General features: G+C 53.7%; 1 protein-coding gene across 1 annotated transcript in view; it reads right to left on the bottom strand.

Moving 5' to 3' along the window:
- LOC140681563 (uncharacterized) overlaps positions 1-14,448 on the bottom strand; it is a 305,451-nt gene that overhangs the window by 284,664 nt on the left and 6,339 nt on the right. The window contains 1 exon segment of the mRNA XM_072921495.1: positions 12,241-12,246. Coding sequence (XP_072777596.1) covers positions 12,241-12,246 — 6 coding nt within the window.

Here is a 14,448-nt window from a genome sequence, read left to right as displayed (position 1 = left end):
ACATCCCAGCCCCACTCCTGGTGATGTCCCAGGCACCAGGGCACATCCCAGCCCTGTTCCTGGTGATGTCCCACGCCCTACGAGTGTCCCAGGTGTGGGAAGAGCTCATCACACAGCTCAGCCTTGACCCAAAACCAGCAGAGGCACCACGAAGGGCGGCCCTGCGAGTGCCCCAGTGTGGGAAGAGCTCCGTGCGCTGCTCCAGCTCCATCCCCCACGGAAGGATCCGTGCTGGATGATCCCCAGTGAGCCCGGTGGGCAGACCCCTGGTGACCCGTGGTGCTGCTGATCCATGCTGGGAAGACACCTGGCTGAGGGGCTCCACATCCTCCTGGCCCACCTGGCCTGGATTTTCTTTTCTTTTCTCTATGCTCTTTCAAAACTCTAAAAAGCAGGTAAAAATAAAGATGTTGAGCTAAGACAACGATGGGGACATGGGGGTGGTTCTTGCAGGGGATGTGGGGGATGCTGGGTTTGAGCGACTTGAGGGTTCCTGGGAGGGACCTGGGAGTTGCTCAGGGCTTTGGGCACCCCAGGCTGAGCGGCTCCAGTTGCACTGGGAGACCCTGGTGGAGGTTCTGGGCAGCTGGTCAAGGACCCCCTGCCCTGGAACTGTCCCCATGTGCCCCCATCCCAATGCCCGGTCCCCCTTGTGGTAAGATAGGGACAGGCGAAGCGGAAGATTACCGGAATGTCACGGAAAGATAGGCCCCTTCCCCCCTTCTCTCTCCCCTGCTTATCTGCTACCCCAGGAGTCAGAAAAGAATGTAGCCACACCTGTTCTGGTAAAATTCCACTACCCACTATCCTCCGAGACCCCAAACCCCCCTCTGACGTAGCAAAGACTCCTAAACCTATATAAACCCACGAAATAGGATAATAAACGCTTTTCAACCGTCTGCCATATTGGCATCTGCGTGTGTTGATTAGCCCGAGTGGCTTGGACGAAACCAGGCCGCCGTGCTGCCTTATCTGAACCAGGCTCCTGGTTGTCTTTCATAAAGACAACATACTGGTGCCGGAAACCCGGGACAAAAGAAGAAAAATTTGCCCGGCGGACGGGTCTCACCTGGACAGAAGCAGCGGCCAGGACGGCGGGACCGTACCCAGGCGTAAGGGGAGACGTCCCCTAGGATCCGCGGGCGTCATGGACGCAATGGCAAGGATCGTGAGTGCTATTTATTCACAGTGGGGTATTGGGTGTAAGCTCAAGGATTTTCATCTTGCCATGGCGAGATTGCTTGAGCTAGGGGCAATCGAGCGTCCCGTGGACGTATTACATCCGGAAATATGGGACAAATGCACTGCCGCGCTAGCCGAAGACACAAAATCTTCCGGCAGCGGCAGATATCTTAAAGCGTGGGGCAAAGTAGAAAAAGCCCTACGCAAAGCGATAGAGGAGCAGGAGACATGGAGCGCGGCGCGCACGTGTTTATTAGTTACTCCTAAACTCGGGGTGGGGGCGGGGACGCAGACTGTCCCTGAGAGCGATTCGCTCGGCAGCGGGGACCCAGGGGGGCTCAGCGCGACACCCGCTCCCCCAGATCAGAGCCCACCCCCCCCCGCAGGAACCCCCCGCGACACCCCCGCCGCCGAAAATCCCCAAAAACCCCCCCCCGCGCAAACCCCCCGAGAGACCGCAAATTCCTCCGAGCCGCCGCCGCCGCCCGCCCGCGATCCGATACCGGAGACGCAAGAGCACGCGGAGCGCTTCTGGCAAGGGCTGCTGAAAGAAGCCAGAGCCGCCGAAACGGCGGTTTGGGAAGACGGCATGGCCACGCCGCCCCCCTATGCCTTTGAAAATGGCGCCGCGAGCGGCGGGGAGGGGCGGGGCTCGGGCGGTCCCGGCGCGAACACCCGAGGGGGGGAGCGCGATCTCGGGAATGCGCGCGCGCGGGAGAAAGGGGCGGAGGGCGGCGCGGGACACAGAACCGATCGGCAGCTGCGCCGGGAGCCGCCACCATATAAGGGAGAAACCACCCCCCGCGGTAGGCGCGGCGAGCCGGGGGGGCGGGAACGGCCCCTCCCCCGAGGGGGGGAGCGAGCCCGGGGCCGAACAAAACGGCGCGGAGCCCCGGAAGTACGCTGGCACTCGTCTTCCGACTCAGAGAGCAGAAACAGCTCCAGCAGCTCAGAGGAGCTGACGGAAGCTAGCGATGGCTCCGATTCAGACGAAACGGAACCGGCACGGCTTGAAACAAAGCCGGGTAAAGCTCTAAGCCGCGCCGAAAAACAAATACAATACGAATCAGCCCAGTTTACTGACTGGGGGAAAATAAAGATAGCTTGTGCTGAATGGTCCCCGGCGGCCACCATACAAGCCTTCCCAGTCCGGCTTACCGGCCCGGAAGGGAACCAACAAAGGGTATATACCCCGATAAACCCAAAAGATATACAGTCAATTGTCAAAGCCATTGCGGAAAAGGGGATCAACTCGGCTATAGTTACTACGTTAATAGATGGTCTTTTTAGCAATGATGACTTGCTTCCCTTTGATATTGAACGGATAGGGCGGATGTTATTAGACGGAGCGGGAATAATCGTTTTTAGGCAGGAGTGGGAGGATAATTGCAGAAAGCAGCTAGCCCAGGCGTCCGGCACGCGGCAGCCCCTACACAGGTTGAGCTTATCCAGACTGATAGGAAAGCATGATGATATGATCACACCACAGCAGCAAGCCGCACAGATGCAGGCTGAGGAGGTCAGAGCGACCACTCGGGCTGCTAGAGAGGCAATTTACGCCGCCTCCCGAGTCGTGGCTAAGCCGGCACCATGGTCCACCGTGAGGCAGGCAGAGAGCGAAAGCTTCACACAGTTTGTGGATCGCCTGCAGGCAGCAGTAGATTCCTCTACCCTGCCGGCGGAGGCAAGGGGCCCCGTGGTGGCCGACTGCCTGCGTCAGCAGTGCAACTCTGTCACTAAGGATATCTTACGTTCCCTGCCAGCCGGGGCTAGCCTAGCTGACATGATCAGACATGTAGTGAGGGAGGAACACCTGACGCCCATTCAGGCAGCTGTCCACACCCTGACCAATGCCATGGTGTGTTTCAAGTGCGGTGAGGCGGGTCACATCGCGGTGAGCTGCCCACAGCCAGCACGGCGGCCCGCCGCAGTGCCTCCGCCCCAAACGCGCCCGCGGGGATCCTGCTGGGGCTGCGGGAGGAAGGGACATCTGGCTAGGGAATGCAGGTCCCGGCTCCAGGGAAACGGAAAGGGGAGGGGGCCCGCGGGCCGCACCCAGCCTCCTCCCGCTGCGAATATGAGGCGGCCCATCCATGCCAACCCCCAATGGAGCGGGGAGCCCTCGTACCCCATTCTCCCACAGGAAGCAGCCAACTTCATACCCCTGCCAGCGAGTATCACGGCACAGCCTGCGGCGCCTTCGTACCCACCGCCACCGCAAGCAGCGCCTGTGCCACAGGGTCAGCAGGGGGCGCCTCAGAACAGGACAACCCCTGGGTGGCCCTGGCCCTAAAAATAGGGAGGGAACCCCCGAAAATCTGGGGGACATGCCGCCTTTATGACAGTCAGGACCCTCATGTAATAGGACTTCAGTTTTGGGCAGACACAGGAGCAGACTGCACAATCCTACCCCAAGCCCTGTGGCCCCGACACTGGCCGTACAAGGAAGTATCCCCAGTGAACGGGGTGGGGGGGCTGTCCCGGGCTTGGAAAAGCACCCAATTGGTAGCTATAACGCTCCATACAAAGAAAGGACCAGAACAAACAGTAGCAATCCACCCCTATATCTTGCAAAACTCCCCACCCCTGATAGGAAGGGACGTTCTCGCCATGCTAGGAGTCAGGATTACAAATTTATGATGAGGGCCACTGCTGTGCACCCACTGCTGCCAATCAAACTCACTTGGAAATCACCAGACCCCGTATGGGTTGAGCAGTGGCCCCTGTCAAAGCCTCGAATGACAGCCTTGCTGGAACTGGTCGACCGCGAGCTACAAAAGGGCCACATCGAACCCTCCACCAGCCCGTGGAACACCCCTGTGTTTGTAATCCCCAAGAGATCAGGAGAAGGCTACCGCCTCGTCCACGACCTGAGGGAGGTAAACAAAACAATTCAGCCCATGGGTCCAGTTCAGACACTGCTGCCCGCGAACTCAGCCATCCCCGAAGGGCAGCCGTGCGCAGTGCTGGACATCAAAGACTGCTTCTTTTCAATACCCCTGCATGCCGAGGACAAAGAACGGTTCGCCTTCTCCATCGTGTTCCCGAACGGCGAGCGACCTAACCTCCGCTTCCAATGGAAGGTGCTACCTCAAGGCCTTGTGGACAGCCCGACCATATGCCAGATCACCGTGGACAGGGCACTGATGCCAGTCCGACACTCCCACCCTGCTGCGACCATCATTCAGTACATGGACGACATCCTCGTCGCCGCACCATCGGCAGGCCAAGTGGATCACCTAGTGTCCACGATCACGGAAACCCTCCAGGCCAACGGCTTCGAGATCGCGAACACGAAGATCAAGAGAGGACCGTGCGTGACCTTCCTGGGAGTGGGGATCACAAACTCCTACGTGACCCCACCCAAGATAAAGGTCCGCCGAGACATCAAGACCCTCCACGACATGCAGCGACTCGTAGGATCTCTGCAGTGGCTCCGCAACATCATCCTAGTTCCGCCAGAGGTCATGGACCCCCTGTATGACCTCCTGAAAGGAAAACACCCGTGGGACCCCAAGGAGCTGACGCCGCAAGCAACGAAATCCCTCGACTTCATCGAACGTCAGATGTCCACCAGCCTGCTTGCCAGGTGGAACCCGGGCGTACCACTGGACTTATACGTCCACTTCACGCAGAAGGGAGGAGTGGGAGCACTTGCCCAAGGACCTTCTGAAAAATCCCAGCCGATCCAGTGGGTGGTCCTCGGAAGACCGACTCACGCATTCTCCCCAGGAGCTGAGTGCATTGCTAACCTCATCACGAAAGGCAGGAGACTCGCCCTGAGACACCTGGGAACCGAGCCGGCAAGGATCCACCTCCCCTTTCGCAAGCGACCGACCACGGAGTCAACTGCAATATCGGAGCACCTGGCCCTCGCTCTCACCGGCTTCGGAGGAGAAATCTCCTACGCCACCAAACCACCCTGGACCCAGCTACTGACCATCGTCGACATAGATGTGCCACCGAAGGTCATGGACCGACCGCAACCAGGACCAACGGTCTTTACAGACGCCTCCTCCATGACTTCTACCGCAGCAGCAGTGTGGCAGGCAGGAGAAACATGGCATTGTGTCAAAACGTGTGACCCCACGCTGTCAGTGCAACAGCTGGAAGCAGCAGCAGTGGTCTTGGCATGCGGACTTTTCCAGGACGAACACCTCAACATCGTGACAGACTCTATATTCGTAGCAAAGCTCTGCCTAGCCATGTCAAGACCAGGTGTGTCAACATCCACGACGGCCTCCATGCTTGAAGAGGCACTCTCCTCACGCCAGGGCACCGTGTCCGTCATCCACGTCAACAGCCATAACCCAGTCAAGGGCTTCTTCCAGACTGGCAACGACAAAGCAGATGCCGCAGCGAAGGGAGTGTGGACACTGCAGGAAGCTCGTCAACTGCACGAGTCACTCCACATAGGGGCCAAAGCACTGGCAAAAAGATGCGGGATCTCGACAGCAGACGCGAGGCACGTAGTGGCCACCTGCCCTCACTGCCAGAAGTCACCCCTATGGACCGGTGGAGTCAACCCGAGAGGCCTCAAGGCATCAGAAATCTGGCAGTCAGACTTCACCCTCTGCGAACTGCTGAAGCCCCGAGCATGGCTTGCAGTGACAGTGGACACCTACAGCGGAGTGATCATAGCGACACAGCATCTCAAACCCAACTCGAAGGCCACGATCCAGCACTGGCTGACAGTTATGGCATGGCTTGGTATCCCCAAGCAAATTAAAACTGACAATGCTTCCAATTTTATCTCTAAATCAGTGCGAGAATTCGCCTCAGTGTGGGGTATCACCTTAGCACAGGGAATCCCATATAACAGCACCGGACAGGCCATTGTCGAGCGAGCAAATCAGACCCTAAAAGCCAAATTAGAAGTGTTGGCAAAGGCAGAGGGCTTTGCCAATTCCATCCCCTCAGGAGACCACACACGCATGCTAGCAACCGCGCTGCTAGCACTGAATCAATTCCCTAGGGGAGATGAAGCAAACAGTCCCATTCGAAAACACTGGGCCACCCAGACACTAGAGGAGGGCCCACAGGTCATGGTCAAGAACGAGCTAGGCGAGTGGGAACGGGGCTGGAGACTGGTGCTTACGGGACGGGGGTACGCGGCAGTTAAAAAGGAGGGCAAGATCAGGTGGTGTCCACTCAGGTCGATCAAACCTGACCTTAAGAATGAAACTAATGGAAAACTGTGAGTTTTCGTTCGCAGGACACGCTCGTGGACCGTCCCCGCGACACACACACCCCTGCTCCAGAGAGAGATAACGGACCACCAAGCCACCAGACAGAGCCTGAGCGTCCCACGGCGGTGAGACCCAGACTCGCACAGTGTCTCTGTGCAATCCTGCTGATGGGGTTTGTGGCCGGGGGGCAAGCCGACCCAGGCCACTATCCTCACCAGCCGTTCAGATGGGTCATGCAACATCTCTCAAGCGACAAGGTGTTCAAAGAGGTCACCACCGCAAACGCTCCATCCTTCGTATTCCATATAGCCGATCTGTTTCCAGGGCAACCGAAAACACGGCCCATAAACCCACGTATCGTACTCATGTACATATCCTATTGGTGCCCAGCGTCCAACCCAGGGAAAAGGTACTGTGACTACCCGGGATGGGGACATTGTGGGTATTGGGGTTGCGAAACCATTGTTACAGATGCCAGACCATGGGCAGACGGGTGGCAACCACAGGAGCCCGACAGATTCTTACAGTTCACCTGGGCACCCTTTGGCTGCGGAGACCACACTGCACAGCCTAGACAACGGGCATGCATAAGTTATAACATGACTGTCCTACAGCCAGATCACCCTAGCTGGGCCACGGGTAGAACATGGACAGTGGTCCTCAAAGGACCGAGGAGGTGGGTGAATGTGAGAATTATCAGGCTCCAGCCGCCAACGCCTCGACCAGTGGGACCCAACAAAATTATCAGAAATGTGCTGGGAGGGAAAAACACAACCCACCTCAAAACCCTGACCCCAAAAGCCACTGACACCCCGACCGGCCTTGCAGATACCCCCCAGATAGGCCGCATGGCTGAGTCAGACCCAAACCCAATCTTTCGTATGCTAGAAGCTACCTTTTTAACCCTAAACGAAACCAAACCGAACCTAACTAACCCCTGTTGGCTTTGCTATGATATCAAACCCCCTTTTTATGAAGGCATTGCTTTGGACACCCCCTTCAGTTACTCCTCGGCCAGCGCCCCTCACCAGTGCAGGTGGGACACTCCCCGCAGAGGAATCACCCTGAGTCAAATCACAGGACAAGGCAGATGTTTTGGGAGTGCAACCTTAGCGAAGCAGAAAGGCAACTTCTGCACTAAAGTTGTCAAACCTAACAGAAAAACTAGCAAGTGGGTGATCCCATCTGCGTCTGGGATGTGGGTTTGCCAAAGGTCCGGAGTGAGTCCTTGTGTGTTCCTTGACAAATTCAATGATTCTACTGATTTCTGTGTCCAAGTTCTGATTGTCCCCAGGGTTTTGTACCACTCAGACGAAGAAATATACCATCTTCTCGAGGAACCTGACAGACTCCACAAGAGGGAAATCATCACAGGTATAACTATCGCGATGCTGCTCGGCCTGGGAGCAGCTGGCACCGCCACGGGCGTCTCAGCCATCGCACCCCAGCAACACGGACTCTCTCAGCTGCAAATGACCATCGACGAGGACCTGCAGAGGATCGAGAAATCCATCTCCTATCTGGAGAAGTCAGTCTCTTCACTTTCAGAAGTAGTTTTACAAAATAGGCGGGGACTTGACCTTTTGTTTATGCAGCAGGGAGGATTGTGTGCAGCTTTGAAGGAGGAATGCTGCTTTTATGCAGATCATACAGGAGTCGTTAAAGACTCCATGGCAGAACTCCGAGACAGACTGGCTCAGAGAAAGAGAGACAGGGAGACCCAGGAGAGCTGGTTTGAATCCTGGTTCAATCAATCACCTTGGCTCACCACTTTAATTTCTGCCCTGGTAGGTCCACTGGCAATACTGCTTTTGGCTATTACCATAGGACCATGCCTGCTGAACAAACTAGTCTCGTTTGTTCAAGCCCGTCTGGAAAGAGCAAACATTCTGTTCGTAAGCCACCAACAAATGCTATAAACCAAAAAACTGCAAACACGGTCAGTAGCTAAAGCCTTCAGCACCTGCCTTAAAAAATCTACCCTGATCTACTAAACCACCCTTTCCTTAACAAGTTACAAGTCTGTACCTCACTCCAATGTCTCTATCTACAACTACCTCATTTTGTATGTGATAAGGAGGGGGGAGATGTGGTAAGATAGGGACAGGCGGAGCGGAAGATTACCGGAATGTCACGGAAAGATAGGCCCCTTCCCCCCTTCTCTCTCCCCTGCTTATCTGCTACCCCAGGAGTCAGAAAAGAATGTAGCCACACCTGTTCTGGTAAAATTCCACTACCCACTATCCTCCGAGACCCCAAACCCCCCTCTGACGTAGCAAAGACTCCTAAACCTATATAAACCCACGAAATAGGATAATAAACGCTTTTCAACCGTCTGCCATATTGGCATCTGCGTGTGTTGATTAGCCCGAGTGGCTTGGACGAAACCAGGCCGCCGTGCTGCCTTATCTGAACCAGGCTCCTGGTTGTCTTTCATAAAGACAACACCCCCTGCAGTGGCTGCCCCATTCCTTACTCCCCTTCCATAGTCCCCTTGCCCCTGCCTGTTCCCATGTCCCCCCTATCCCGTTCCCATCCTGCTCCCATCCCAATCCGGACCCCATTCTCGATCCCTGTACCGTATTCCCTGTCCCTGTCCCCATTCCCAGTCCTATTCCCTGTCCCCCTTCCTGGTCCCTGTCCCCATTCCCTGTCTCTATCACCACTTCCAGTCCCTGTCTCCATTCCCGTTCCCCATTCCCTGTCCCCATTCCCAGTGAGACATTAATTTGGAAGAATTAAGAATTTTAGGAAGTTAGGATGATAGTTAAATTAGATGTTGCTGACTTAGTGGAAGTAGATAAATAGGCTTTGTTCATAGTTAACAGTAGCTGGATCTTAGATAAGATATCCAGGATCTATTAACTCATTGCTTGTCAGCTTTATGTTTGGGTAGCTGTGCTTATCATGAGAAACAGAATGTGACAAACAGATTTCAGGGACACAAAAGCAGTTGCAGACTTCCCCTACTTTAGGAATCCATTAAGCACAGGAAAACGGCAAGGATTCATTTGTCACGTGTGCATGGGAAAGGCAGAAGGGTCAGAACGAGGAAGACTTATTTTACTTCTTCATTTTGGAGACCCCTCCCCAAAATGGACCCCCGACTCATTTCAGGGAACAGAACTACACATGCTTAATAGCCTTTCTGCCAATTAGCATATGAAGCAGAGCAGAGGAAGTGACAGGGATATGAATATGCATTCATATTTTGTGTATTCAAGACTTCTGTCAATAAAAAATCTTTGTAACACCTGTGATTTTTGCAGTGTGCATTAGGAAATTATCCCAGGTACTGCCCTGCTGTCTCAATAAACATACACTTTCTAACTTTAAACTCTTTTTGAGTTTTTGTCCGTCTCAGTTGGATATCGATATTGAATCGATATTCATATTTTAGTAAATCATTCTCATAAAGAAGTCCTAGTATGTGTATTAACATGTATTTTTTTAATATTCTAGCAATTATTCTTGCATTGCTTCAAGATATAAGTTAACTTTGCATAAGTTAATAGTATTCAAAATCCATGTTCTGTTCCTATTATTATTTATTATACAAAGAAAAAAGGGGAAAGGGGTTGGATTGAGGGTACACCCTCCTCCCCTCTGAGTCTGTTCTCATGTTTTACAATAAATCCTACAACAGTACAATACTGCTGCCTAAAATATGGACACTGGAAACCCCAGACAGCATTACAAATGATCACCTGCCTCATGGACAGTTCATAGAAGGACTTGATGTGTTTACAAATTATTTCTCATGTTTACAAACAGTTTTTCTGTTTACAGACTGTTTTCTGGGAGTTCGGTTTTTCTCCAAGGGATCAAGTGCTTAAAGGTTGTTTTTAAATTGTGTTTTTTTCTGAGGGCTAAATGGGCTCAGGGTTAAATAGCTTTCTGCTTTTAGAGAAAAGTTCAATTTGTAACCAAGAAGCATTATGCCTGTGGCCTGAGTTCTCCCCTAACAGTTCCTGGAGGGGAATGCTGCAGCTCCAGTGTAAATTAGATGCACGCTGTCCTCTGTCACCATGTTTGCAAAGGGCCCTTGCAGATGGGTGACAGAGAACAATGCACAGAATTTTATAAAGAAAAGAAGAGTGAGATGTTACCATGATTGACAGGGGTCTTGACCAATCAAATATCTCCCAAAACTGCAGGCACCTCACGGGCCAGAACCTGAAGGGGCGTGGAGCTCAAACCAATGAGAGCTTCCAGGCCTGGTCTTTCAAATGCCCTGTGTAAAGGGGGGCGTGGGAAATAAAATCTCTCTGTTGCCCCATGAACTTGGGAGGAGCAGTCTTTGTCTCCTGTGCCCTCGCTGCCCCACCAGACCAAAGAGATGTTCACCAGGGCCCTCCCTGTTTGTGGCCGTCCATTGCCGAGCTGAGCAGGCAGCCAGTTGTGTTTGCACATGAGCTGCCACAGGAAGACACACAGCAGCTGGAGATTTGAATAGCAGGGCTTGGGCCAATTCTTTTTCTTTCAGAGTGCAAGAAAGACACAAAAGCACAAGGAAACATGACAGTGTTTCGGTGGATTCTCTTTGTCCTGTGAAGTTGAGTAGCTGTTGGTGTTTCTGTGCTGCTGCTAATCCCTTCCATGAAAGAATCATTCCGGGAAGGAGCAACAACATCTGACACGCACCAAGTGTTGCCACCAGTTGCTCCAGGTGCTGCTACCAACAGCCCCTGTAGGACGGAGCACAGCCCCCAGTGCACACCAAAAGCCAGGGAATCTCAGGAAAACGGGAAACTGGACAAGACAAACGCAGATCTGAACCAATGTGGTTAATCAAATGTTCTCCGTTTATTCGAGATAAGATGGTAGTTTATATAAGCTTCTACATCGTTTACAGAAACAAAGGCACTCTGATTGGTAGGCTAACATTGTTTACCTTTTCCTTAAAGGCTTGAGCCTTACACTATAAACGTATACTAATTCACACCCAGACAGCCCAGTGGTCCCCGTCACACCTTAATACTATTTCTATCTGTGCCACAAGCTCTGAATTTCTAACTGCGTCAGAGGCTTGAAGGCCTCACAAGGCCCAAATCTGAGGCCTAGACTGGAGTAGCTCAACTCTCATAACTCATGTCCTCTTTCTCTGAAAAATGCTGCAACACACACCAGCTTTGGCTGCCCTCTGGCAGAGAAGCCCTTTTGGGGCACAGGTTTCTGGGGCAGCAGACGGGCACCGGTGCTGCCAGGGCTCGGGGGAACTCTGCTTCGGCGGGGACTGTGCCTCAGCGGCTGATGTCAGCGCTCCCCGGGCCCCAGGGTGAGAGCAGCATTCCTGCCCTGGCCCACACGTTCCTGGTCTGTGTCACACGGCCGTGCTTAGGATGGCCACCATGTGGGACGTGTCCCGAGGAGGCCGTGCCAGCTTCTGTGCAGGGCCCCGTGCCCTTCCCGCCGCGGCTGCGTTGGCAGCCCTGGGGGCTCCTGCTGCTCTGAGCCCGCAGAGCAGGGCAGCGTTTGCTGATGGTCTGAGCCGTTCCTAAAGATCCTGTTGGGCTGTCTGACACACTTCGGGAAAGGCATTCCTTCCAACCTGGGCCACTCTGGGGGGGCTGGGGGTGGCCCCAGGGCAGGTGGCAGAGTGTGCAAGGGCCCTTTGTGACACGCTGCAGCATGGTCACCGTGGAATGGAACGGGACAGGGTATCCAAGGGCCCTTTGTGACACGGTGCAACATGGTCACCGTGGAATGGAACGGGACAGGGTATCCAAGGGCTCTTTGTGACACGTGGTTGCATAGGAGTTGGTGGTGACAAGACCATGCCACAGTTCTCGGTGCATGCAACAAGGACACGATGGGACAGAGCAGTGCTGTGAGGAGTCCTCGCACAGCGCACTCATTCGTGTCTGACCCGGAGCTTTTCCGAGGTGTTATTCCTTCAGCTGACCTCGAGGCCAGACCACAGGACTTGCTGACCCGTGGCATTCCTGAGGCTTATCTTCTGCAGGTGCCATCGAGGGCAGAGTGTGGGACTTGGTGCCCTGGAGGCATCTCCCATCCCTGCTGCCAGTGCCCTCGAGGCCAGAGCACAATCCCTGGCAGGAGTCTCCTGTCCTTGTGGTAGGAGCCCTCGAGACCAGAGCGCAGGACTTGCTGTCCTGAGCTTTCCTGAGGCTTCTCTCTTGAAGGTGCCTTCCAGGCACGAAAGCAGGACTTGCTGACTCGGAGTTTTCTGAGGCATCTCTCCTGCAAGTAGCCACAAATCCAGTCACTGACATGGAGCAGAGACCCCCGAGAGTGCCCAAGCTGGCCTGCGTGGAGGAAGAGGAAGAAGGCCCTGGAGCTGCCCCTGCACACGAGACTGTGACACGGCAACAGAGAGCGAGGCACAGGTCCGGGTGCTCCCCGTGAACCTCAGCTCTGGGACCACTGTCTGCCCCAAGCTTCAGGGGCTGCAGGGGGAGCCCGGCTGGGCTCTGCCCTGGGGCCATCCTGCAGGGACAGCTGCACACAGGGAGCATTCCCTGCCACAAAGAGCCAAGCCAGGGCTGCAGGGCAGCTGCTCCAGCCCCGACTGCACTGCTGAGTGCTGTGCTCTGGGGCTGGGGCTCCCCGCACAGGGCACTGCACTGGTGTGCCAGAGGGGACAGAGAAGCTGCAGCTTCAGCCTAACTGAGGTGGGTGCGTGGGCTGGGAAGAGTGGGGAGGCTCAAGGGGATTCACAGAGCTCATCCTGCTGCAAGGACGAGGAAAAGGGAGCGGGAACTCAGCAGTGAGGAGAGCTGGGGGCTGGAGAGCAGCTCTGAATGACACTAAAATCCCACCGGACCTCTGAGACATTGCTGCTCCTCAGCCAGTGACAGGATGAGTCCCTAAGCCTGGGGCTCGGCCTTCCTCATGGTGAGGGGCACCAAGGAAGGCAACAGTGTGATGGAGACTGGAATGGGCTGGGAGCTCACTGGGGGAAAATAGGGAGCAGTTGGGAAGTAAAAGGCAGGTGGGGGAGAGAACAGTTCAGAGAAGGGCTGAGCTACATCTTGAGCAAGCTGCAAAACGTCATTTGGGGTCATCCCAGATTGATTTCATTTCAGAAGTTATTGAACAAGTATATGCTTTGAGTGGTGCCATGTTTTACCTTGGAGGTGTACACTCTGCAAACTTGAGCTGTGCTGCTGAAATGCTCAAGCAAGTCTGTGCTGCAGGTCACCCCATTTCTCCTTTGGCTGATTGTGGCACGGTGCTGAGCTCCAGCAGAGCCCTGGCAGAGCCCAGAGCAGCCTCAGCACCCGCAGAGCCCGGCTGCAAGGAGAGAAACCAGAAAGCCCCGTCTAAAGCCAGGGAATCTCAGAAACACGGAAAGCTGGATAAGACAAACGCAGGTTCAAACCAATGTGGTTCATCAAGCGTTCTCCGTTTATTCAAGATAAGGTGGTAGTTTATATGAGCTTCCACATAGTTTACAAAAACAAAGACACTCTAATTGGTAGGCTAACACTGTTTAACTTTTCCTTAAAACGGCCTACACTTTACACCATAAAACCTATACTAATTCACACCCAAGCAACCCAGTGGTCCCCACAACACCTTAAGACTATTTTCTATCTGCGCCACAAGCTCTGAATTTCTAACTGCGTCAGAGGCTTGAAGGCCCCACCAGGCCTCAATCTGAGGCCTAGACTGGAGTAGCTCAACTTTCACAATTCATGTCCTCTTTCTCTCAAAAATGCTGCAACAATTCCCTCTTTTTCTTTTTGAGCTACTCAGGCTGGAGTTAAGGCGCAATGAACTAATTTTTGCACACACTGTAAAAAACACGGTATAACAATTAAAATAACTATAAAGATAAAAAAAGTACAATACCAAAACGAATTAAATCTTTGACTCAGCCAAAAAACCTAAAAAATTGAGCCAGTTATCAAATTGAGTGTCCACTACGATAAGTTTTTTTTTCTCATGTTGTCCTTCAATTGCATTAACTGTTTATAAATCGATTGAGAATGGTCAGACAATTCATGCAGCACATGCCCTCAAATTCTTCGCACCCATGTCTTTGTGCTAAAAGAAGGAAATCAATTGCAGATCTGTTTTGTAGAACCGCATGACGGGTATCGTCTACATC

Source organism: Taeniopygia guttata, chromosome 37 (genome assembly GCF_048771995.1).
Source record: "Taeniopygia guttata chromosome 37, bTaeGut7.mat, whole genome shotgun sequence".
In the NCBI taxonomy this organism is placed as follows: domain Eukaryota; kingdom Metazoa; phylum Chordata; class Aves; order Passeriformes; family Estrildidae; genus Taeniopygia; species Taeniopygia guttata.
Note: the sequence above shows the minus strand (reverse complement) of the source record. Positions and strands in the feature narration are given on the sequence as shown.